The sequence below is a fragment of the Sus scrofa genome, chromosome 2 (assembly GCF_000003025.6).
Source record: "Sus scrofa isolate TJ Tabasco breed Duroc chromosome 2, Sscrofa11.1, whole genome shotgun sequence".
Taxonomy (NCBI): domain Eukaryota; kingdom Metazoa; phylum Chordata; class Mammalia; order Artiodactyla; family Suidae; genus Sus; species Sus scrofa.
Window position 1 is genome coordinate 71,123,381 of NC_010444.4, and position 26,013 is coordinate 71,149,393.

At 51.7% G+C, this 26,013-nt stretch overlaps 1 protein-coding gene across 1 annotated transcript in view; it reads left to right on the forward strand.

Moving 5' to 3' along the window:
- Nucleotides 1–26,013, forward strand: part of FBN3 (fibrillin 3) — a 72,443-nt gene that overhangs the window by 21,348 nt on the left and 25,082 nt on the right. Inside the window, exons 20-42 of the mRNA XM_013994696.2 lie at nucleotides 182–301; nucleotides 418–555; nucleotides 663–713; nucleotides 1,039–1,164; nucleotides 4,102–4,326; nucleotides 4,454–4,579; nucleotides 5,147–5,275; nucleotides 6,522–6,644; nucleotides 8,045–8,170; nucleotides 8,405–8,527; nucleotides 8,700–8,825; nucleotides 9,783–9,908; nucleotides 12,416–12,538; nucleotides 12,727–12,849; nucleotides 13,327–13,452; nucleotides 13,587–13,709; nucleotides 14,589–14,711; nucleotides 15,035–15,196; nucleotides 16,458–16,526; nucleotides 17,530–17,655; nucleotides 21,840–21,965; nucleotides 22,342–22,491; nucleotides 24,168–24,239. Coding sequence (XP_013850150.2) covers nucleotides 182–301; nucleotides 418–555; nucleotides 663–713; nucleotides 1,039–1,164; nucleotides 4,102–4,326; nucleotides 4,454–4,579; nucleotides 5,147–5,275; nucleotides 6,522–6,644; nucleotides 8,045–8,170; nucleotides 8,405–8,527; nucleotides 8,700–8,825; nucleotides 9,783–9,908; nucleotides 12,416–12,538; nucleotides 12,727–12,849; nucleotides 13,327–13,452; nucleotides 13,587–13,709; nucleotides 14,589–14,711; nucleotides 15,035–15,196; nucleotides 16,458–16,526; nucleotides 17,530–17,655; nucleotides 21,840–21,965; nucleotides 22,342–22,491; nucleotides 24,168–24,239 — 2,862 coding nt within the window. The remainder of the gene's footprint in view (nucleotides 1–181; nucleotides 302–417; nucleotides 556–662; nucleotides 714–1,038; nucleotides 1,165–4,101; nucleotides 4,327–4,453; nucleotides 4,580–5,146; nucleotides 5,276–6,521; nucleotides 6,645–8,044; nucleotides 8,171–8,404; nucleotides 8,528–8,699; nucleotides 8,826–9,782; nucleotides 9,909–12,415; nucleotides 12,539–12,726; nucleotides 12,850–13,326; nucleotides 13,453–13,586; nucleotides 13,710–14,588; nucleotides 14,712–15,034; nucleotides 15,197–16,457; nucleotides 16,527–17,529; nucleotides 17,656–21,839; nucleotides 21,966–22,341; nucleotides 22,492–24,167; nucleotides 24,240–26,013) is intronic.

Here is a 26,013-nt window from a genome sequence, read left to right on the forward strand (position 1 = left end):
TCTACCTGCGTGCACGTGCCTGGTATGCTCAAGCAGGCGCGTGGACATGCATACGCCCGCGTGCGCCCCCTGCTGCTGGACTTCAGCAGCAGGCGTGGGGAGGAGGGGTCCCTGTCCAGGTGGGGCTCCGGCTCCTGCAGCTCAGGAGCCAGCGCGGTGGGTGGGGGGGCTGTCCTCACAGACATCGACGAGTGCCTGTCCAACCCGTGTGTGAACGGCGTGTGCCGCAACCTGGCTGGGTCCTACGCCTGCGAGTGCGCCCCCGGCAGCCGCCTGGGACCCTCCGGCACCGTGTGCCTAGGTGAGAGACCCCACGGAGCAACCAGGGCCCCAACGCCCCGGGGGGTTAGCTGGGTCTTTGTGGGCCTGTGTGCAGGTGTGGGCCCGCCAGGTGAGAGAGTCGGCCCCTCCCCGCAGACAGCACCAAAGGCACCTGCTGGTTGAAGGTCCAGGATGGCCGCTGCGAGGCAAACCTGCCCGGAGCCACCTTGCGGTCAGAGTGCTGCGCCACGCTCGGGGCTGCCTGGGGGAGCCCCTGCGAACGCTGTGACATGGGTAATGCGCTGGCTGGGCTCCGGGGGCTCCCAGACCATTGAAAGAACTGAGGTGGGATAGGTCCCCTGGGTCTGGGTGGTGAGAGTGACCCCCCTTCCCAACCGCAGACCCGGCCTGTACCCGAGGCTTCGCTCGCATGAAGGGGCTCACCTGTGAAGGTAAACCCTCCCATCTCACCTCCCCCTCCCTCCCCCAACCTCCCGCCCCCTCCCCCCTTCCCCTCCCTCCCCACTGTGCCCCTCTGCAGTTCATCCTTCCAGCCGCACGTGGGCAGGCAAGTGTCTTGGGGGGCTGCCTTGGACCCCCTCCCTGAAGTCTTCTGAGATCAAGACAGATTCTCCCTCCTCGGCGCCTGGGCTCCCCAGTGATCCCCCGAGGCTGGCACTGCCCCCACCCTCCTCCCCAAGAACCAGGTGGTGTCCCAGGGGACAGCTCCTGGGAGCCTGCAGCCCTGGTCTCTCTTCCTTGTCTACCACTGCCCAGATGTGAATGAGTGCGAAGTCTTCCCCGGGGTCTGTACCAACGGGCACTGCCTCAACACCGCCGGCTCCTTCCGCTGCCAGTGTCCCGAGGGCCTGACGCTGGACGCCACTGGCCGGTTGTGTGTGGGTAAGTGCCTTCCATGTCCCCTGCAGGGCCGCCTGCCCTTCCTCCATTGCCTCCTCTCCAAGCGGCTGGAGATCCCTCCTGCAGACGAGGGATATCGGGGGACCTCCAGAACCCTTTGCCCATTGCCCAGCTCCTCCTGACCTGTCTCCAAAGACATTTTTTGGGGGTTATTTACCCTCTTCACTTAACTGCCCTTTTATTTTTTGCTTTTTTTAGGGCTGCACCTGCAGCATATAGAAGTTCCTGAGCTAGCGGTTGAATCGGAACTGCAGCTGCCGGCCTACCCCACAGCCGCAGCAGCTCAGGATCCAAGCCACATCTGCGTGACGCCAGATCCTTAACCAGCTCAGCGAGGCCAGGAATCCTACCCGCATCCTCATGGTTATTAGTCGGATTCATTTCCACTGCGCCACAACGGGAACTCCTCAACTGCCCTTTTAACTCATTTAAGCTCATTGCAAATGGTAAAACCTCATGGAGTGATACCTGCAGCCTTTGTTTATTCTTTCTCGTTACCAAATAAAGTGTACATGGGGTGAATTTGAGCACGGGGCACCTCTAGCGTGAGTGCTAAGGTGCAAGCCTTTAGTCAAGCTCATGAACCTCCTGTAGCATCCAGAGCACAAACTGTCACCCTTAAATGGTCTGCCCCCAGGCTCAAAGGCTCTGAGGTAGTTTGACAAGGGCTTCTTGCTTTGCCCCTGTCAACAATCATGGGCAGGACATTTTTTTGTCCAAAAGCACCTGCTGTCCACCAGGTAGGGCTCTGCATTCTATCAGTTTTTCCTGCCATAGTCCCATCAACCCATTAGTAGCCTCCTCCATTGCACCTTGGAGCCTGGTCAGTGTAACGCAAATGGGCTCTGATGACCCTTCTCAACTTCGATTTGCTTCTAGACTGAGTTTCAGATGTGCAGCATGTCTTCTTGCTGACCCCAAAATGTGAGCAAGGAAAGAAAGTAGTGAAGTAAACAGAAAAAAGCCATTGCTGAATTCAGGGCCAGACGAAATGGCCCAGTCTGGTCAGATGTGACATTAGCCCCAGCCCAGAACACTGGTTACATGAGAACTTAAGAGGATCCTTGTGGAGTTCCCGTCGTGGCGCAGTGGTTAACGAATCCGACTAGGAACCATGAGGTTGCGGGTTCGGTCCCTGCCCTTGCTCAGTGGGTTAACGATCCAGCGTTGCCGTGAGCTGTGGTGTAGGTCGCAGACGCGGCTCGGATCCTGCGTTGCTGTGGCTCTGGCGTAGGCCGGTGGCTACAGCTCCGATTCGACCCCTAGCCTGGGAACCTCCATATGCCGCAGGAGCGGCCCAAGAAATAGCAACAACAACAACAACAACAACAACAAAAGACAAAAAAAAAAAAAAGAGGATCCTTGTGTGTCATGGCACTTCTGCTTATTTTTTTTTTTTTTTTCAAAAAATTGTGTAACAGGAAGTTCCTTGGTGGCCTAGCGTGTTAAGGATCTGCCATTGTCACTGCTATGGCTCAGGTCACTGCTATGCTACCAGTTCTCTGGCCCTGGAACTGCCTCATTCCACCAAAAAAAAAAAAAAAAAAAAAAAGATTCTATAACAGGATCTCATCTTCACATTGACCCCCTCAAACCTAAGTTACTTTGATAAAGAGTGAAGAGTTGGGGAGTTCCCGTCATGGCTCAGTGGTTAACGAATCCGACTAGGAACCATGAGGTTGCAGGTTCGATCCCTGGCCTTGCTCAGTGGGTTAAGGATCTGGTGTTGCCGTGAGCTGTGATGTAGGTTGCAGACGCGGCTCGGATCCCATGTTGCTGTGGCTCTGGTGTAGGCTGGTGGCTACAGCTCCAATTCGACCCCTAGCCTGGGAACCTCCATATGCTGCAGAAGCGGCCCCAGAAATGGCAAAAAGACAAAAAAAAAAAAAAAAAGAATGAAGAGTTGTCCTACACCAGAGATCAGCCAGCTGTTTCCACAAAGGGCCAAAGAGTAAATATTTTAGGCTTTTGGGGGCCTCACAGTCTGTTGCAGTTCTGCTGTGTAGTGTAAGAGTAGCTACAGACAATATAGAAACCAGTGGACATGGCTGTGTGTCAATAAAACTTTATTCACAAGAACAGGCAGCTGGCACCCTGGGCCATGGTTAGCCAACCCTGGTCATAGACCCTTGTCCGGTGTTAAGGAAGGCTTATCTGCTCCCAGATTGTTCTGAGAGAGTTTTACAGATTAAACACAGACTCTGGAGCCAGATGGCTTGGGCTTGAACCCCACTCTACCTCTTACTGTGTGGCCTCAGGCCAGATACCTAACCCTTCTCTGCCTCAGTTTTCCTGTATGTAAAATGGGCATGATAATATTTTCTTCTTGGTGTTATTTTGAGGATGAAATGTTTCGATGAGCTCAAGAACAGTGCCCAGCACGTAGCAAGCACCTCCCAGTGTGAGTTATTATTAAAATGCAACTTTTGGGGAGTTCCCGTTGTGGTACAGTGGAAAAGAATCCAACTAGGAACCATGAGGTTGTGGGTTCGATCCCTGGCCTTGCTCAGTGGATTAAGGATCAGGCATTGCCATGAGCTGTGGTGTAGGTTGCAGACGCGGCTCAGATCCCATGATGCTGTGGAGGCTGTGGCTGTGGCGTAGTCTGGCAGCTACAGCTCCGATTAGACCCCTAGCCTGGGAACCTCCATATGCTGTGGGTGCAGCCCTAAAAAGACAAAAGACAAAAAAATGCAACTTTTGAATTATTCCGTTATTCAAATATAGCTGTTGGTTTATACCATTATGAAAATGTAACTGTTGGGTGACATTGAATCTCAGGGTGTGAGGGTCACTCCCAGTTCCATATTCTGATTGGTGAGGAAGTTTCAGATGGGTGCTACCCAGAGAGGCGTGAATGCCTGTCCTGGTAGGCACGGTATGGCAGAGGTGGGGACAGGTGACTGCCCCTCCTTGCAGACGTGCGCCTGGAGCTTTGTTACCTGCGCTGGGATGAGGATGAGTGTGGGGCTGCCCTGCCTGGCAAGTACCGGATGGATGTCTGCTGTTGCTCTGTGGGAGCTGCGTGGGGGGCCACATGTGAGGCGTGCCCCAAGCCAGAGTCCGCGGCGTTTGCCAGCCTGTGTCCCCGGGGGCTGGGCTTTGCCAGCCGGGACTTCCTGTCAGGCCGGCCCTTCTATAAAGGTGAGTTTGGGCACGGAGCCTGGAGGACCGGGAGAGGGCATGGCATGGCAGAAGCCTGGAGGCGGGAAGCCTGTTTGGGACAGCAAGGACATCGGGGCAGTTTGATGTTTTATGCTTCATGCTGCAGATGTGAATGAATGCAAAGCCTTCCCTGGGCTGTGTGCGCAGGGCACCTGCCGCAACACTGTGGGCAGTTTCCATTGCTCCTGTGCAGGGGGCTTCGCCCTGGATGCCCAGGAAAGGAACTGCACAGGTATGTGCCTGCCTCTGCCTCCTTGTCGGGGGGCACATGTGGGTTTAGAGGCCATGAACTACAGGTGCCTAAAGAATAAGAACCAGGAGTTCCTATTATGGCTGAGTGGCTTAAGAAGCAGACTAGTATCCATGAGGATGTGGGTTCAATCCCTGGCCTCACTCAATGGGTTAAGGATCAGGCGTTGCTGTGGCTGTGGTGTAGGCTGGCAGCTGCAGCTCCGATACTACCCCTAGCCCAGGAACTTCCATGTGCTGCAGGTGTGGCTCTAAAAGGAAAAACAAAAAAACAAAAAACAAGAACTGGCCTTGTCCCACCTGCCTGCCTGCTGTGTGACCCAGGGCAGGTCGCCACCCTCTCTGGACCTTGGTGATCTCTGCTATAAAAGGAAGGGCTGGCGAAGTTGATTTCCCGGGGCCTCCAGGCTGGGAGGACGTTCCCTGCCCTTGTCTGGAGTGCAGTCATGGCACCTCCTATTTCCCCGGCTTGGTTCGTCAGCTTGGGGCTCTCATGTGGCCCCTAGTGTCTGCAGATATGGAGGCCTGGCTGCGTCCACTCTCTCCCCAGACATTGACGAGTGCCACATCTCCCCGGACCTTTGCGGCCAGGGCACCTGTGTCAACACCCCAGGAAGCTTCGAGTGCGAGTGTTTCCATGGCTATGAGAGTGGCTTCATGCTAATGAAAAACTGCATGGGTAGGTAGCCACCCAGGGCAGGAATGATGCCCGCAGGTCTCGGGGCCGAGCTGAGGGATGGAGGGATGGCATTGCTGAGATGCATGCAGGTAGAAGGGGCAGGTGTGAGGAGAAGCAGTGATCCAACTGGGACACTGCAAGTGTGGGTGCTAGGTGGTGGTGTCTCCACAGGCTGCCGGACTTTGGGTCTGGTGTTCAGATGAGAAGCCTGAGGAGCAAGGTTTCAGCAGGTTCTCCCAGGGCAGGTATAGCACGAGAAGAGGAGAGGGCCCAGGAGAGAGGAGCCTCTGTCTCTTCCCCTTTTGTTCACTTTTTTTTTTTTTGGCTACCCCACACATATGGAGTTACTGGGCCAGGGATCAGATCCGAGCCACAGTTGTGACCTATACTGCAGCTGTGGCAACACCAAATCCTTTAACCCCCTGTGCTGGGCCAGGAATTGAACCTGTGTCTTGGCGCTGCAGAGATGCTGCCAATCCTGTTGTGCCACAGCGGGAACTCCTATTTTGCTTTTTTATTTCTTCAGAGAACATTTCACGTGCATTTACTCAGGGGTACCGGGGGGACCTGGCAGCAGAGGGTCATTTTCTCGGAGCTCATGACGAAAGAGGGAGACAGGTGTTAATAAAAGTAAACCCCCAGACAATTGCAAAATAAACAGCCACCGTCAGAAGCATTTGAAAGGGCCCTATGGGGCGTAGACCCCCAGGGATGTGTCCCATTCTGTGGGGCTGAGAGAGTGGGTGTAACTGGGGTGAAGAGGTGCTGAACAGCAGCTTGGAGAAAGAACAGTGCATGCAAAGGCCCTGGGGTGGCCATGAGGGATAAAAGGGGCTGCTGTGTGGAAGGCTAGGTGGGAGAGGAAACAGCATGTGCTAAGGCCCTGGGGTGGAAGGAGGCACATGAGGCTTGAGTCGGAGGAGGGTGGTAAGGTAGGTGGTGAGGTCCCCCTGTTCCCTTTTGCCTTCTCACTGTGTCCTGGGGGATGGGGCGCTTCTCAGGGCCCCCTGCAGTATCTCCAGGAGTGTCAGCTTTGTTGTTCCCAGTTCTTCTGAGAATTCCAGCTTCCCTCCCAGCTTGAGCTCCTCCCTCCTGGGTCATCCAAGCCCCAAGCCTCCAGGCACTTTCAGCTTCAGCCAGGGTGACAGGGCCAGTTGCGGGGGAGGGGCACAGCCACATCCCATGAGCCACATCACACCCTCCCCAGGTCAGTGACCTCAAATTCCCTCTCTTTCCACACTCCCAGATGTGGACGAGTGTGCCCGGGACCCGCTGCTGTGCCGGGGAGGCACCTGTACCAACACAGACGGGAGCTATGAGTGCCACTGTCCCCCTGGACATGCGCTGGCCATGGGCACTGCCTGTGAGGGTGAGTGTGGGTTGTGTGGGGGAATGATGAGAGTGTGTGCTTGTACATCTCCCTGAGTACCTGCTTGTACATCTCCCTGAGTACCTGCATGCACATATGTGTCAGTCTCTATGCATGTGAGTGGTTGCATGTGTGAGGTAGGGGGAGAGCATATTTGCATGTGTGTCTTTGTGACGGTGAAGATGGAAAAGCAAGTGTGTGAGTGTGGGTCTCTGTATCTGTGTGAAATGTGACTATGAGTGGGTGTATTTGTGTGTCTGTGTGAGCATGCAGGTGTGCAGATGAGTATCTGGATGAGTCTGTACAAGAATGTGTATATGCATGGTTGTTTGTGAGTCTGCGAGTGTGTGTCTATGCAAGGACCAGTGTTCTCATGTGAAAGGATGTGAGTGTTTTTTGTCTTTCTTGCTTTGTAGGGCCGCACCTGTGGCATATAGAAATTCCCAGGCTAGGGGTCGAAATGGAGCTGCAGCTGATGGCCTATGCCACACCCACAGCAACACAGGATCCGGGATAGTGGCTGGGTCTGCAACCTACACCACAGCTCACGGCAACGCCAGATCCTTAACCCACTGAGTGAGGCCAGAGATCAAACCTGCATCCTCATGGATCCTAGTCAGGTTCTTTAACAGCTGAGCCATGAAGGAACCCTGGGATGTGAGTGTTTATTTGTGTACCTGCAGGAGCTGGTGAGAGAGTATGTGGATGTGTGTTTGCACACAGATGAGTGTGCTTGTGGATGGAGCTGTGTGAGTGCATGTGGATGTGCGTGTCTGTCCAGGGGGAGTGCATTTGCATGTGAATGCATGCAAAGATTGTGAGTCTTCCTGAGTGGATACGAGTGTGAGTGTGTATCTGAGTGTGCATTTATACAAGGTGTGAGTGTAAATGTGTGAATGTGTATCTGAGTGTGTTCAGTTGTGAGTGGGTGTGTATACACACTCAAAGTGTGAGTATGTACCTAAGTGTGTTCATTTGTGAGTGGGTGTGATCTGTGTTTGTGAGCCTGTGTGAGGTGTGCATCAGGTTGTGAAGGTGTGTGTCTACTAAGGGTGATTGTTTTTGCATGTGAGTGGGTGTGGAGGTGTGTTTGCGTGCAGCCATGTAAATGTGTACGTGGGTGTGTGGATCAGGGAGTGTGTCTGCTAAAGGTGTCTTTGAGGGTTTGTTTTGGGTGAGTCTCGTGAGCGTGCACATGGGTGTGCATGTGGATCTGAGTTTTGGTGTGCGTTTGTAGGAGGGCAAAGTACGTTTGTGGGAATAGGCTCACACCCATGGGGGCATGCACACGTGACCCAGTGTCTCCGGGTGGTGCAGATGGTGGCTGAGTACAGGCCCCTCCTTCTCTGGGGCCCCCCCCACCACCTGCTGCTCACCTCCAACCACATGCTCCCATACAGACATCGACGAGTGCTCCCTGAGTGATGGCCTGTGCCCCCACGGCCACTGTGTCAATGTCATTGGTGCCTTCCAATGCTCCTGCCACCACGGCTTCCAGAGCACAGCTGACCTCCAGGGCTGCGTGGGTGAGACCTCGCTTGTCCCCAGCCCCAGCCATGGCCCCCACCATCCATGGCAGTCCCTCCGAGCCTCTGCCCCAGCCCCTGCTCTTGCCCTCCCAGTGGTAGTTAGCCAACTGGTTGACCTCTGTCTGCCCCACCCCTTGCCCCTGCTCACACCTCGCCCTGCCCCACACCACCCCGCCCCTCAAACTGTCCATGCCTCCGCACCCCGCCCCACCCTTCTCTCTGCCTCGGCAGACACGGATGAGTGCCGTGCTGGGAACGGTGGCTGCCAAGTGCACTGCGTTAACACGGAGGGCAGTTACCAGTGCAGCTGCGGACAGGGCTACTCTCTGATGCCAGACGGGAGAGCATGTGCAGGTGGGTGGGCATGGTCCTGTCCCTCCACCTGGGATGGGGGACCAACCTGGCCCTGCCCAGGAGAAGCCAGCCAGAACCAGGATAAGACAAGTGACCTCTCGGCAGGGTCCCTGAGGGTCTCCCTCTGTCCCTACCTACCTACCGGCTGCCCATTTCCACCCTGCTTCCCCAGATGTGAATGAGTGTGAAGAGAACCCAGACATCTGTGACAACGGCCAGTGCACCAATGAGCCTGGGGGTCACCGCTGCCTCTGCTACAACGGATTTGTAGCCACACTGGACATGAGGACATGTGTAGGTAAGGAGCTGGTACCACATACTGGTGGAGGGGGCAGCTTCACAATTCACTCATCAGACCTTCCACAGGGAGGCATATGTGGGCAAGGCAGATACCAGGTCCCTTTCCCGTCCCATGCAGGTAGGGGAAACGCAGCTTGGCACTTGGTGGTCTGTCCCTGGCTACCTATGCCCAGAGCCTGTGCACCAGGCCATGGAATCTCAGTCACAGCAGCAGAGACCCTGGAACTTTGTTCTCTCAAGTACATTTATTGAACACTTATTGTGTACCTAGTGCATCCAAAGATGTGTACCATATTCTGAGGGCCACATTATAAGATTGCTGCAGACCATGAGGTCTTATGCAGGGGAAGGTGAGCGAGATGGGAAATACACTATGTTCTCTGAGCCCTGCTTAAGAACCCAATTTGGGCCATGATCACCATCCTTTCCTGGCTCAGCCTAGGCAGCAAATGTGTCCTGGGTGCCCCATCAGGACAGAGCTGAGGCCACCATGGGGAAATACCAGGCGGTAAAAATGTAACCCTCCCAGGGAGATGTGTTCAGCCCAGTGCAGCATAAAGCATTCCAGATCACAAGAGTCTTAGGAAGCACTGAAGAAAGGGGGCTTGGGACCAAGTGAAATAGGAAATGCTGCCTCCTCCACCTCTTCTTGCAGATCCATATTGGCATAAAGGCTCTGAAAAGGACTGTTGGAGAAAAAAATCTAGTTAAACTCAGAATCCTCTAAATGTATTGGGCTATAAAATCCTTTGGAGAATGCACGTCTGGTGTGTTTCACAGCATATGTGAGGGAGAATGTTGACCGAGTGCTCACAGCTGCCCACTGGTGGATCAGGGGAACTCCCCACCCCAAAGGTGGGCCAAGAGACCCCCAACACGAGACCCACGTGTCAGGGCACTCAGTAATGCTGATGCACCCCCACCCTCCCCTGCTTCCTCTCCTGCCATCCCACAGACGTGGACGAGTGTGACCTGAACCCCCACATCTGTCTCCACGGGGACTGCGAGAACACAAGGGGTTCCTTTGTCTGCCACTGCCAGCTGGGTTACGTCATCAGGAAGGGAGCCACAGGCTGCTCTGGTGAGCCAGCGAGCATGGGAGGGGACCCCAGACCGGCCAGCTCGTGGGTTGTATCTGTCCCATCCCTCAGGGCAGAGCATGGCCAGACCTCATTCTTACACATTTCCACTGATAGGGCCTTGTGTTAAAGCAAAATTAGGATCCAGGGAATTCCCTGGTGGCCTAGTGGTTAAGGTTTCGGTTTGTCATTGCTGTGGTTCAGGTTCGGTCCCTGGCCTGGGAACTTCCACATGCCATGGGCTTGGCAAAACAAAACGAAACAAATAAAAACAAACCAGGAGTTCCCATTGTGGCTCAGCTGGTTAAGAACCCAACTAGTATGAGGATGTGGGTTCAATTCCTGGTCTCACTTAATGGGTTATGGATCCGGTGTTGCCGCAAGCTGCAACTCTAGTACCAAACGGAAATTTCTATGTGGTGCAACAGGCTAAGGACCCAGTGCTACTGCAGCCATGGTGCAGGTGGCAACTGTGGCACAGGTTTGATCCCTGGTCGGAGACTTCCACATGCCGCAGGCTTAGCCAAAAAAACCCCCAAAACAAATGGGACCCAATCACATGCCCCTGGGGCTCCTTTAACACCTCTGCAGGGGTGGGGGAAGCTCTGGATCCCTAAGTATCCACAGCAGTTCCCAAAGCCTTCGAGCCTAATACTTTCTGGCTGTACAGGGATGAACATGGAGCATTCCAATAGTTCCTGTTTTAGCTACCCAGGGCCACAGACCTGGTGCCTCAGAACCACAGAAATCTCTCCCTCTCTAGAACAACAGTTCTGGAGGCCAGAGTCTGAAATCATGGTGTCGGCAGGGTTGATGGTTTCTTGGGGGCCCAGAGGGAGCCTCTGTCCCATCCCTCTCTCCTCACTTCCGGTGATGGCCATTGGTCCTTGGCATCACACCGGTCTCCACATCCGTCATCCCGGGGCATCTCCTCTCCATGTCCAGATCTCCCTCTTATGAGGACACGGTCACTGGATTGGAACCCACTGTAAACCAGGATGACCTCATCTTAACTTGGTTACATTTCCAAAGACCCCATTTCCAAAAAGGGCCACCTTCACAGGTTCTGGGCATTAGGATTTAAACCTATTTTGGGGGAGAACATATTTCTATTTGCCGTAATTATTTTGTCATTTTTTTTTAATTAGAGTATGGTTGATTTACAGTGTTGTATCAGTTTCTGCTGTACAGCAAAGTGACCCAGTCATACATATATATACATCCTTTTTCTCACATTATTTCCATTGTATTCTATCCCAAGAGATTGGATATAGTTCCCTGTGCTGTACAGTAGGACCTCATTGCTTATCCTTATTGCTAAAAGTAATAGTTTGCATCTATCAACCCCAAACTCCCCATCCATATTGCATGTTAGAAACAAACACTGGAAAACAGAACACTGGGGGAGCTCCTGTCGCGGAGCATCGGAAATGAATCCGACTAGGAACCATGAGGTTGCAGGTGCAGTCCCTGGCCTCGCTCAGTGAGTTAAGGATCCGGCGTTTCTATGAGCTGTGGTGTAGGTTGCAGACACAGCTCGGATCTGGTGTGGCTGTGGCTGTGGCATAGGCTGGCAGCTGTAGCTCCGATTGAACCCCTAGCCTGGGAACCTCCATATGCCATGGGTGCAGCCCTAAAAAGACAGAAAGACAAAAAAAAGAAAAAAGATTATCAAAACCATGATTTCATAGAGTTTGTTGTTCTAAATTTTTCTTTTCTTTTCTTTTGCTTTTTAGGGCTGCACCTGCGACATATGGAGGTTCCTAGGCTAGGGGTCAAATGGGAGCTACATCTGCCAGCCTACACCACAGCCACAGCAACACAGGATCCGAGCCATATCTTTGACCTATACCGCAGCTCATGGCAATGCCAAATCCTTAACCCACTGAGCGAGGCCAGGGATTGAACCCACAACCCCATGGTTCCTAATCAGGTTTGCTCCCACTGTGCCACTACAGGAACTCCTTTTTTTTTTTTTTTTTTTTTTTTTTTTTAATGGTCATGTTCAGCATATGGAAGTTCCCAGGCCAGGTATTGAATCTGAGCCACAGATGCAACCTACGCCATAGCTAGGATCCTTTAACCCACTGTGCTGGGCCAGGGATTGAACTTGCACCTCCGCAGGGACCCTAACTATTGCAGTCAGATTCTTAACCCACTGCACCACAGCAGGAACTCCAGGACAGTTACTCTTAATGTCTACGCCAAGTCTCTCATGCTGCCATTTCAGACCATTTCCCAGGGGCTGCTTGGAGTCATGGCCTGTTGGGTTTGCAGGTTTTCCTCTTGGGCTCTTGATGAAGGTGGAAGCTCCTGCAGTGGTGGGAGGCATTTGGGGGCCAGCCCTAACCTTAGGGAGGGGTCTTGCTCTTTCCCTGGCTCCTGCACTGTCTCCCCATCCTGTACCCAAAGCCCTATTTCTACTAGGCCTTGGCCTCCTGGGGGTGCTGCATCCTCCACCCCCTCTCCTGGTCCTGCCCCTCCTATGCCTCGGTCCCTCTCCTCTCAGATCTGGATGAATGTGAGCTTGGGGGACACAGCTGTGACAGTCATGCCTCCTGCCTCAACATCCCTGGGAGTTTCAGCTGCAGGTGCCAGCCAGGCTGGGTGGGGGATGGCTTCGAATGCCACGGTGAGTGCCTGGGGGCAGGAGCTCTGGGCAGAGCAGCAGAGGTAGGTGGGATGGATGGGGAGGCAGGCGGCAGGGTTGGGGTGGCTGGGCATGTCCTTGGGGGCCGGTTAGGGCCAAGATTGGAGGGTCCAGCTCCTTGCAGCCCCCTAATGCCCACCCCGGCGGGCTTGGGGTTCCATCCTCTGCAGACCGGGATGAATGCGCCTTCCAGGAACACGGGTGCAGCCCGAGAGCTGACTGCCTCAATATCCCCGGCTCCTACCGCTGCAGCTGCCACCCAGGCTTCACTGGGGATGGCTTTTCCTGCGAAGGTGAGGCTGGGCAGTGGGCTGGGAGGGCGAAAGGGGCAGCCGTGGGGGCTGGAGGCCAAGGTGGCCACAGTGGTCAGCTGCTTCCCAGCTCACGCTGATCTACCCACTGCTCCATGGGTGCTGGAGAGGATCTGCCTTCAGCCCTGGAGACCACAAGACAGGCCCTGAGTCCCTGGCGGCTGTCTTCTCCCCTGAACTCTGAATGCATGGAACCTGCTGGATGTGGGGAACAGGAACACTTGTTTACTTCCCAGTGGTGCTGCACCCCTTATCCTGAGTGACCAGGTTCCCTATCTGTTCCCTGGCCCTGACTTGGTCACCTGCCCACTGAGTTGGGGTCCGAGTTCCCCCTGCCTACTTGCCAGCTCCCTGGAACCCCAGGTGACAGTGAAGGATTCTAGTGACCAGGGTCACCTGCCCATCCTGCATGGGTCTTGGCCACTTGGCCCCCAGCTCTCTGCCTTCGGGTCCCATTAGACAGGGACGAGTGTGCGGAGAACGTGGACCTTTGCGAGAACGGGCAGTGTCTCAATGCCCCTGGTGGGTACCGCTGTGAGTGCGAGATGGGCTTCAACCCCACAGAGGACCAGCGCGCCTGCCAGGGTGAGGCCTGGGGCTGCCCTGGTGGTTCAGGTAGAGCCCGCAGGGGTGGGAGTGGGGAGCCTCTGACACTGGGGGCGGGGCAGGAGTGGGCTGCCACACAGGGCTGGGCTGACCTGGGAGAGATCACCCCCCAGATGTGGACGAGTGTGTTCTCGGGAACCTCTGTGTGTTCGGGATCTGTGAGAACCTGCCAGGAATGTTCCGCTGTGTCTGTGATGAGGGCTACGAGCTGGACCGAAGTGGTGGCAACTGCACAGGTGTGGGGTCCACAGGGTGGTGCGGGGTGGGGGAGGCGGCTCACTCCCTCATTGCCCATAGATCTCTTCTGAAATGTCCTCTCCTGGGGGGAGGGTTGCTTGTCTGACCCCCATCTCCGATAGTGCTCCTGTTCCCTTAACCTTCATCATTGCCAGCTATCATCCCCTGAATAAAGGCAGTGAATCAACAAAGGCAAGCTCCCTCCACCATGGCCATCATAATAGTCTCCCGCCTGTGTGTTTCAAATGAGGGTCGGCAGATTTTTTCAGGGAAGGACCAGACAGTAAATACTTTCCGTTTTTAGCCATACGTCTCTGCCTTGTAGCTTAGAAACAGACATAGGTGATCTGTGAATGAATGGGCGTGCCTGTGTGCCAATAAAACTTTATTTACACCAACAGATGGGGGGCTGGATTTGGCTCACAGCATACTTTGGCGGGGGAGGGGGGCTGTGATGTGCAGCGGCTTGACATGGGATCTCAGTTCCCAGACCAGGGATTGAACCCTGGCCACAGTGGTGAAATCGCCAAATCCTAACACTAGACCTCCAGGGGAACTCCTGGAGCCCACAGCTTACAGTCTGCCAGCCTGCAGCTCAAAATATTGGGTTTTGCATGTTAGGTCATGGAATTTGGAGTAGGGAGAGCTGCCAAGGTCACAACTCCAGGCCAAGTAGAACAGAGCAGAGGAGGGCGTGGAGTCGCCTGGGACAGGGCAGACCCCGGACACTGCTGTCCCCACAGGCTTTCTTCGAGGGGAGGACATGGCCTTGCTCCTAAACCTGGGCCCCAACATCCAGGGCTTTGACTTCCCAGGAAGAAGGCGGGAGGGAAGTGGGACAAGGGAGGGATCCTGCTGACAGTATCCCCAATGCACAGATGTCAATGAGTGTGCAGACCCTGTGAACTGTATCAATGGCCTGTGTGTCAACACCCCTGGCAGCTACCAGTGCAACTGCCCTCAGGATTTTGAGCTGAACCCCAGTGGGGTGGGCTGTGTGGGTGAGTACCACTCCATTCCAGGTGGGGCTGTGGGGGCAGTGCACTGGGCAGGGCCATGCCCTGGGTCACCCAAATCTATCTGCTCCTGAAAAACGGGCCCTTGACCAGAGCAATTGTCCCTGTCATCTGTTGAGCTACAGCCTTTTGTTCTGGACAGACAGGCACTCACACAGTCATATGTGCCCACACAAAATTATACAGCCGCGCACATAGGCACTCGTGCACACACAGTTGTACAGAGCTGAAAACACACACACACACACGCACCCACACACCCCATTTCTCACCTATCATTTGCTAAGCATCCTTTTCTGCCTGTTCAGACACCCGAGTCGGGAACTGCTTCCTGGACACACATGACCGAGGAGATGGTGGCATTTCCTGCAGTGCTGAGATTGGGGTTGGCGTCACCCGAGCGTCCTGCTGCTGCTCCCTGGGACGGGCCTGGGGTAACCCCTGTGAGCTGTGCCCAATGGCCAACACCAGTGAGTCTCTGGGGAGCAGGGGTCAGGGTTGGGGTGGGGGTTGAAGGCAGAGACCTAGCCCTGGTCCCAGCCTCCTCAGGCTTAGAGGGTCATCTCTGCTAAAGGAGGGACCCTGGGAACCAGAGAGGGTGAAAAGCTGGCCCTGGGTCCCACAGCACATTCTCAGCAGTTCATCGTCTAGGCTTCTTCCTAAAGTCTCCTTCTGCCATCTCTTCCTGCAGATTCTTGGTGTATTTATATTCATTTGCTTCCTCAGTCAATTGACAAACATTGAGAATTCCCCTGTGCCCTGTACTAGGGGGTGGAGACCTTGAGAAGGATGAACCACAGCCACTGCATATTGCCTCTCACCTGTAAACCAGTAATAATCCCTGGACTCTTGAGAGTAGAGCTATCCCAAGGGTCTGTTTGAGGCATAGTGATGGATCAGGAGGAAACCAAGGAAGAGAAGGGGATAAAGGAAGGCTTCCCAGAACAGGGGCTTGAATGAGTTTTGAAGGATGAATAGGAGTTTTCTAGGCAGACTAGGGGGAAAGGTGTGTGTTGCAGTGGGAACAGCATGTGCAAAGTCCTCAGGTGTGAAACAGGGAAGCACCTGTCCATCTGTTCAGGGTATATATATATATCCAGGGTCTTCCTTTCTTTTTTCTTCCTTTTTTTTTTTTTGCTTTTTAGAGCTGCACTCATGGCATATGGAGGTTCCCAGGCTAGGCCTATGCCATATCCACAGCAATGCAGGATCTGAGCCACATCTGAGACCTAACCCACAGCTGACAGCAATGCCAGATCCTAACCCACTGAGCAAGGCCAGGGATCGAACCCACAACCTCATGGTTCCTAGTCGGATTGTTTCCACTGTGCCATAAGCGCCATAACAGGAACTCCTAGTGTCTTCCATTCTTGGGGGAAATGTGGTCACTCCAGAGTCTGGTTTTGGATCACAAAGAATCCTTTCTCCCTAACCGCCCCACCTGCCAGCTACTTCAAGATCCATCTGCTCACATGTTGAATGTGAACACAAGTTCACACACACACACACACACACACACACACACACACACTCACACACAGGCTCTCCAGGACTGGACCAATGTCTCTTGGCACCAAGAGGCTGAGGAGGTAAGGGGGTGTAGTTTCTGTAGTAAAGAGATGCAGGACCCACTCTTGAGCCCTTTTTAGGGGACCTCCCTTCCCTGATTCCCCTGAACTTGGCCCAAATGCCCCACTGCACAGCCCTCATAAGAACCTGTTTCCCTTGCAGCTGAGTACAGAACCCTGTGCCCGGGGGGTGAGGGCTTCCGGCCCAATCCCATCACTGTCATTTTGGAAGGTGAGTTCCTGGTAGACCGTCCATCGGTACACCCATTAGTTGACCTTCCATGCCACCCTCACCAAGAAGCAGAGTTGGGCTTGTGGGTGAGGGGACAATCCTCTCCGCCATCTCATCTTCCACCTGTTGATTTATTGATTCATCCTTCTATCCAGCCCCCAGCCCCCATCAATCCATCCATCTCTCATCTACCCACCCATACACCCATTCCCCATCCATCCATCCTTCCTCCTCCTCTCCTTCCAAACATAGACAAATATGCTCCATTATCCATCTACTCATCCACAGTCCACTCATTCATCCAACTGCTCACCTACCCATCCATTAACTCATTTATCTTTTCATTCATTGACCCATTTGCTTATTCACCCATCCACTGCTTTTCATACCATCCATCTACCCATCCACACATCCATCCTCCCATGTCCATCTGTCCATCCATCCATCTGCTCAACTACCCATCCATCCATTCATTTATCTCTTCACCTACTCAGCCACCCATCCATTCACCCAGTTGTCTTCTTGTCCATTCACACTCTTGCTTATTCACTCATCCATTGCTTTTCATATCCACCCATCCATTCGTCTATCCATAGGGGCTAATGAGATTGAAGAATTCCATCAAGAGGGGTCTTTGGGATGGATGAAAGGATGGACTATTTGATGAAGGGAAAGAGGACGAACTCAGGGTAACATTGACCCAAGAAAGTCTGAGTGTAGCCCTCCAAGAGAGGTCCTGACCTGAACCCTCCAAATATCCACCAGCTCTTGGATATTCTTTTTTCTTTTAAGAGGATTTTGAATTATATAAATTTTATTGTATTTGCACTTTTTGCCTCCATCTTTCAGTCCAAATTAGTTTTTCTTCACAAGCTCTTAGATATTCTTAAAGAAGCAAGGCTGACTCTCCAAGGTCCTAAAGAGCCCAGGGCAAGACCTGGGTGTCCCCCGAATCCTCTGCTTGGGTTTAGCTTCCAAGCATCACTTCCTCACTTCTTGACAGACATTGATGAGTGCCAGGAGCTGCCAGGCCTGTGCCAGGGGGGCGACTGTGTGAACACCTTCGGCAGCTTCCAGTGCCAGTGCCCACCCGGCTACCACCTCAATGAGGACACCCGCATCTGTGAGGGTGAGCTTGAACCCACCTCTCCCTCCCTGCCTTCCTGCCCAGCCACACCTCCTCTTCAGGTACCGGGTCCTGACATGCCTCTCGGGGTCTGCTCACCCGCCTTGCCGCCTCCTCCCTGTCTCCCCGTTGCCTGACCCCCAGCCTCCTTCCGACTCAGAAATGACCTGGCTTTATTGCAGCAGCCATGCCCTTCCTCCTTTGGGCATAAGCTGCTCAAGGCCCAGAGCTAAGAGTGGGAAGAGAAAGACATCAAAGGAATGGCCACACCTTTCCTTTATGCATCCCTTCCTTTGTCTCCTCGCTGTCCTCTTGTGTCTTGATAACAATCAGCAGGTGACTGGGGTCTGTGACTGTGTGTCACCACCGTGCTGAGCACACGCATTTGTCATTCATTCACTCACCACAACAGCCTCATGAGAGAGATGGTCCTACTATGATCCCATTTTTCAGATGCAGAAACTGAGGCCCGTGGGAGTTGTGACAGCCAGTAAGTTACGGAAACTGGCTTAGAGCCCAGCCATTCTGATACTTGAACTTGAGCTCTTTTGAGGCAATATTCTAAATTCTTTCCTTCCTTCATTCGTCCATCCATCCCTCCACCAATTCAGTTCTTTCTCTTCCTTTCAGCAATATTAGAGAGGTCCCTGGTGGCTCAGCAGGTTGAGGATCCAGCATTGTTACTGCGGTGGCTCTGGTTATTGCTGTGGCACAGGTTGGATCCCTGACCCTGGAACGTCCACATGCCATGGGCGCAGCCAAAAAAACCCCAGTATTAACTGAACACCTGCATGCAGTCAGACACTGACATCAGCACACAAGGACAGTAGATGTTTCACTCTGAGCTCAAGGAAATGGTGAAGGAAGGGAGAGAGCTAAGCTTGAAAGATCAGTTTCCTTTGTACATGGAGGTGGGAGCTTTCAAACCAGAGTCAGAACCCAAAGTGCTGGACAAATATCTTATCTCTCCTGCCTCCTCTATTCTGTAGAATATCAAGGGAAAAAGAGGGAAAATTCTGTCATCGAACATGATGGTATGCTGCATTTCTTGACGGTCACAAAGTAGGGGGACTTCAGCCTGAAGATTGGCCTTGGCTGTAGAGCCTTGCAAGGCCCGTTCATGCCCTTGAGGGCTGCAGGCTTGCAGCAAGCACTTCCCAGCTTTCCCACTCAAGGGCCCTGTACTCCAAAGGGCCCCCAGTGTAGTTTAATGCTCTGCTGTTGCCATCCTGAAATTCTTCATATACTTTGAACATGGATTTTCATTTTGCACTGCACAAATTCCAGTAGCCAGTCCTTGTCAAACATCTTGTCAAACTCTTGGAATCACCGAGTAATGTGGTAATTCTATGTTTGACTTTTTGAGGACTGTCAAACTGTTTTTTTTCCACAGCAGCTGCACCAGTTTGTATTCCCACCAGGAATATACGAGGGTTCCAGTTTCTCCACATCATTGTCAGCACTTGTTATTTTCCATTGTTTAAAATTATATTATCCTATTGGGTGTGAGGTGGTATCTCCCCTCGTTTGTGAGATGGTATCTCATTTCCCCAGTGATTAATGAGGTTGCATCTCTTTTCATTGACCAGATATTTATCTTCTTTAGAGAAATGTCTGTGCAAGACTTTGGCCCTTTTAAAAATTGGGTTGTTGTTTTGTCTTTTTGTTGTTGACCTGTGAGAGTTCTTATATATATGCTGGCTATAAGACTGCCATCAGGGAGTTCCCGTCGTGGCTCAGTGGTTAACGAATCCATCTAGGAACCATGAGGTTGCGGGTTCAGTCTGTGGCCTTGCTCAGTGGGTTAAGGATCCGGCGTTGCTGTGAGCTGTGATGTAGGTTGCAGACTCAGCTCGGATCTCTGATTCGACCCCTAACCTAGGAACCTCCGTATGCTGCAGGAGCGGCCCGAGAAATGGCAAAAAGACAAAAAAAAAAAAAAAAAGACTGCCATCAGATATGTGATTTGCAAAGAGTTTCTTTATGTGGATTGTCTTTTCACTTTTTTTTTTTTCCTTTTTAGGGCCGCACCCTCAGCGTAAGGAGGTTCCCAGGCTAGGGGTCGAATCGAAGCTGCAGCTGCCAGCCTGCACCGCAGCCACAGTCACAGCAACGTGGGATCCAAACCGTATCTGCGACCTATACCACAGCTCATGGCAACACCGGATCCTTAACCCACTTAAGCAAGGCCAGGGATAGAATTGGCATCATCATAGATACTAGTTGGGTTCATTTCTGCTGAGCCACAGCAGGAACTCCCACCATTTTTTGAAAAGACTCTTCTTTCCCTATTTGAAAATCAGTTGACTTGTAGATGTTTGGGTTTATTTCTAGGCTGTAAATTCTATTCCATGATTTATAGGTCTACCATTAGGCCTGTTCCACACTATTTTGATTACTATAGCATTGTCAGTAAATTTTGAAATGGAGAAGAGTGACTCTTCCATTTTTTTTCTTTTCCCAGGATTGTTTTGGCTCTTTGGGATCCCTTGCAATTCCACAGGATTTTTAGGATCAGCTTTTCCATGTGTGCCAAAAAAAGAGAAATCTTTGGGATTTCGATGGGAATTACATTGAATCTGTAAATCATTTGGGGGGTATTACCATTTTAACAATAATGTGTCTTTTAACCTATGTGCACAGGATGTCTTTCCATTTATTTAGGTCCTCTCTATTTTTTTTTTTTTTTTTTCGGGAATGTTTTGTAGTTTTCCACGTACAGGTCTTTCATCTCTCGGGTTGAATTTCTTCTTAAGTATTTAATCTTTCTGGATTTTTTTCCCCCCACATTTTAGGGCTGCACCCATGGCATGTGGAAATTCCCAGGCTAGGGTCCACAGCCACAGCAACACGGGATCCAAGCCACATCTGTGACCTACACCACAACGCATGGCAACGCCAGATCCTTTAACCCACTGAGGGAGGCCAGGGATCAAACCTATATCCTCATGGATACTAGTAGGGTTCATTACCACTGAGCCACAATGGGAACTCCTTTTTGGATACTACTATAAGTGAAATTATTTTCTCAATTTCCTTTCTTTTTTTTTTTGTATTTTTAGGGCTGCACCGAAGGCATATGGAAGTTCCCAGGCTAAGGGTTAAATTGGAGCTGTAGCTGCCAGCCTACACCACAGCCATAGCAACCCCAGATCTGAGCTGAGTCTTCGACCTATGCCACAGCTCACGGTAATGCTGGATCCTTAACCCACTGAGCGAGGCCAGGGATTGAACCCACACTCTCATTGATCCTAGTTACCAACTCCTTTTTGGATGTGATTATAAGTGAAATTATTTTCTTAATTTTCTCTTTTTTTTTTTTTTTCTTAATTTTCTTTTCAGTTGTTCATTGGGGAATTCCTACTGTGGCTCAGCCAGTTAAGGACCTGATGTTGTCATTCTGAGGATGTGGGTTTGATCCCTGGGCTCGTTCAGTGGGTTAAGGATCCAGCATTGCTTTGAGCTGCGGCATAGGTCACAGACATGCCACAAATCTGGCATGGTTGTGGCTGTGGCATAGGCCGACAACTGCAATTTGACCCCTAATCTGGGAACTTACATATACCACAGGTGTAGCCCTAAAAAGCCAAAAAAAAAAAAAGGAAGGAAGAAAGGAAAAAAATTTCTTCATGGGGCCCTTACTTCCTATTGTATCATACTAGGATGCACATGGTTGCCACACTCCTGGTGATAATGTAATTAATTCATGAGCCCAGGTTCCTATTTTGTCTTTTTTTTTTTTTTTTGTCTTTTGTCTTTATAGGGCCGCAGTCTCAGCATATGGAGGTTCCCAGGCTAGGGGTCTAATCACAGTTGTTGTTGTCAGCCTACGCCAGAGCCACAGCAACACCAGATCCGAGCTGTGTCTGCGAACTACACCACAGCTCACGGAAACGCCAGATCCTTAACCCACTGAGCGAAGCCAGGGGTCGAACCTGCAACCTCATGGTTCCTAGTCGGATTCGTTTCTGCTGCGCCACGATGGGAACTCCTCCTATTTTTTCTTAACAGAAGTGGGATCATAGTAGATTCTTTTCCCTCCACCTAACACCGTGTTGTATCTTTCCCCATTTCTAAGATGTCTGTGCATTTTGTGCTATCCTTGAAACTAAACTCAAGGGCATAGTGAAGTGGCTTGCCAGACTTGGGCTGGGGAGTTATCCAAACAATTCCTCCCTCCCCTGCAGACATCGACGAGTGTTCTGCACACTCAGGCATCTGTGGTCCTGGCACCTGCTACAACACTCTGGGCAACTACACGTGTGTCTGCCCTGCGGAGTACCTGCAAGTCAATGGTGGCAACAACTGCATGGGTACGAAGTGTGCTGACAGGGGAGATGGATAGTCATGGAAAAAGCACTCTGGGGGTGGGGGTGGGGTCTTCTGGAGTCTTCAGGCCTTGGAAGAGTGTGGAGAGACATGTTTGTGGGAGGAGAGTTGGGAGGGTTAGTGTATTTGAGATGCTGGTGTGCGGCACTGAACAAGGCTGCAGGGTTCAGGGACCCAGGGCTGCCAGGAATGGTGGTTGCCCAGGTTGTGCACTGCCCAAGAAATGCTAACATGTGAATGGCACCCTCATGCGTGTTGGGGGAAGAGAAGTCAAGACAGTAATTTTCAAATGGACGTCCTATCTGGCTTACTTCCCCTGGTGTAGCTTAACCTACATCCTTTTCCCCAATCCAACTGCAGACATGAGGAAGAGCGTCTGCTTCCGGCAGTATAATGGCACATGTGGAAATGAGCTGACCTTTAACGTGACACAGAAGCTGTGCTGCTGTTCCTACAACATTGGCCAGGCCTGGAATAGACCCTGTGAGGCCTGCCCGACCCCCGCCAGCTGTGAGTGCCCCTTCTCTGCCCTATTTCAGCTTGGTCCTTTCTAGTGAAATGTTTTTTGGGTTTTTTTTGTTTTTTTGTTTTTTTTTGCTTTTTAGGGCTGCACCTGTGGCATTCGGAAGTTCCCAGGCTAGTGGTTGAATCAGAGCTACAACTGCCAGCCAACACCCAGCCACAGCAACGCAATGTGGGATCCGAGCCGTGTCTGTGACCTACACCACAGCTTACAGCAACACCAGATCCTTAACCTATGGAGCAAGGCCAGGGATCAAACTCACATCCTCATGGATCCTAGTTTGTTAACCTCTGACCCATGAAGAGAACTCCTCTAGTTCAGTGTTTTAAGGAGGCACACCACACTTAGGACTCCCAGATGAATCTAGTTGTTTTTTTTGTTTGTTTGTTTTGTTTTTTTTCCTGGGCACATGGGTGGCATGCAGAAGTTTCTGAGCCAGGTATCAAACCTGCACCACATTTGTGATCTGAGCCACAGCAGTGATAATGCTGAACCACTAGGCCACCAGAGAACTCTGAGTCTAGTTGTTTCCATGAAAGCAAAGAGTTGAAGTTATGTCCCAGTCTTTGCATTTAGAAGCTGACCCAGGATGACTTCACCTTAACTTGAATGTATTTACAAAGAACCGATTTCCGAAAAGGGTCACATTCAGAGGGTCTGGTGGGCATGAACTTTAGGAGTGGGGGTCACTGTTTGACCCAGTGCAGTGAGATGGGGAGGGGTCATTATTGGGTATCTCTGTGTGCCTGGCCCTTTTCTGGGTTCTAGGAAATGAGAATAAGGTAGATCCAAGCTGTGCAGTCAGGGAGGAAGCTGGAGACAGCCAGGTCTAGTCCTGAGATGGTCAGGACAGATCACATGTCACCCACAAAAGAGGTCCTGGGACTTAGGCACCTGCTTGAATCTTGTGCACTTGAATCTGAGGTATAGTTCGGATATGATGAGGCAGAAATCCACACTAGGCCTAGGGGCCACTGAGATTGGTCTATTCTCAAAACGATGCAGACAGAAGAATGAGTGAGGAGCAGAGAAGGGACCTAGGGAAAGGTGGAGCTGCCCACATGCCTGACTTTGTCTGTCACGTGGGTCCAGGGACATCTACTCACCTGGGGATCAAGGTCGGGCAAGCAGCATCTTGGTGTCAACAGTGCGATACAATTAGAGAGTGAATTTCCTGGGGGGTGAGGGGGCAACAAATTGCATCATCAGCTGCTGTGAGTCCTCAAGGTTGAAGTGGACTGCGCTAGGGAACAGCAAAGGGAACAGCATGTGCAAGTTTCTCATAGCATGACAGAGCTACCAGGACATATCCAGATACTTAATGAAATCAGTATAACAGGAGGGCAGGAGTTACTGTTGGAGAAAAGGCGGGGCTGAGGGTGAAGGTCTTGAGGTCCAAACTGAAGAGTCTGGATTTTATGGTGGGGACAGTGGGGCGAGGCTGGTGGCATTCACAGAGGGAAGAGATGAGAGGGGTTGTGGCTATGAGTTAGAAGATCACACTGCATGGGTGGGTGGAGCCTGTAAATCTCCCAATGCTGGTCAACCTGGAGGGAGGGAGAGGGACCAGTTACCAGAGGCCAGGTGAGCACTGGGCTACAGGGATGGCCAAGGAGGTCCGGAAGATGAGCCAGCACCCCCTCCCCTGTTCTCCTTTGCCCAGTGGATTACCAGATCCTGTGCGGAAACCAGGTTCCCGGCTTTGTCATCGACATCCACACAGGGAAGCCCCTTGGTAAGTGACCGCTGCCCACCTGCCTGTAGCCCCAGGTCCCTTTGTCCCCAGAGCCCTGACCCTGCTCTTCCCTCCCAGACAGTTCTTTCCCTCCCACCCTCCCCATCCCCCACCCTCACTCTTCCAACCCCCCAGGCTAGGAACCTTGTTCCCAAATCCTGCCCTTTTGAAAAGAGCAACGAGAGTACTTTTATTAAGCTGGCATTCACTTTTTAAAATTCTATTACAATACACATAACATAAAATTTACTGTTTTAACCATTTTAAAATATCCAGTTCAGTGGCATGATGTACATTTACATTGTCATGCAACTGTCCCCACCATCCATCTCCAGAACATATTTTTTTTTGCTTTTTTTTTTAGGGCTGTACTCACGGCATATGGAAGTTCCCAGGCCAGGGGTCAAATCAGAGCTGCAGCCACCAGCCTTCGCCACTGCCACAGCAACACCGGATCCGAGCCACATCTGTGGCCCGCACCACAGTTCACAACAACGCCAGATCCTTAACCCACTGAGCAAGGCCAGGAATTGAACCCGCATCCTCATGGGTCCTAGTCAGATTCGTTAACCACTGAGCCACCAGGGGAACGCCCATCTCCAGAACTTTTAATCTCATCAAACTGAAACTCCATCCCCATTAAACACTGACTCTCCACACCCCTCCGCCAGCCCTTGGGAACCCCCATCCTACTTTCAGTCTCTGTGAATCTGACTCTTCTAGGGACATTATAGAAGCAGAATCATACAGCATTCGTCCTTTTGTGTCAGCCTATGTCACTTGCCATAAGGTTCAGCAGTGTTGCTGCATGGGTCAGAACACTCCCTTTTTATTTTTTTATTTTTTACTTATTTTTTTTTGGCTGCGCCTGCAGCATATGAAAGTTCCCGGGGCCAGGGATTGAACCTACACCACAGCAGCGACTCAAGCTGCTGCAGTGACAATGCCAGATCCTTAACCCATTGTGCCACAAGAGAACTCCTAAAACATTCCCTTTTTAAGTTAAACGAGGTTTTGTGCAATTTAGTACCTGCATGCCAGATTTCAGCTCTGCAGTGTTTGATTGCTGAGCCCATTTTCAGTTGTTTTCATCCCATGGGTGTGTTCCCCTTATTGTCAGCAGTTGGAACAGAGCAGATAAGATCTGCTTCCCCTCCAATCACGCCCTCAAACCTAAGCCTTCTTCCCCATCTCCCAAGGTTCCCGTGCTTTACGCCTGAAGTAATTCTTTCTAGTTCTCTCTTCATGCATTTATATACACATAGAGGTCCCCCATTGAAAAGGAATGGCATTGTTTTCTGGGGAGTTGAACAGAAATGCTGTGATTTCCTATATATTGACTGCAACTTGCTTTTTTCACCCAGCAAGGATTTGTGAAGAACCAGCCGGGTTACTACACACAGCATTGCCTCCCTCTTTGCCCTGCTTTGTAGTATTCCATGTGTGGACACATCCCAGGTCATAAGTCAGGCCCCCACGGATGAACATGCAGGCTGATTCCAGCTTTTATGTAAACGGCCTTATTGAGATATAATTCACATACCATTTGCTTCACCCATCTAACATTCATAATTCAGTGGGTGTTCATATATTCACAGGTGGGCCCCCATGACTTCAGTTTAAATTTAAAACGTTTCATCCCACACAAAGGAACCCTGTCCCCTTGAACAGTCACTCCCCGTTCTATCCTCCCCCAGCCCTCGGCAACCACTATTCCACTTTCTTTCTTTTCTCTTTCTTTTCTTTCTTTCTCTTTTTTTTTTAGAGCCATTCC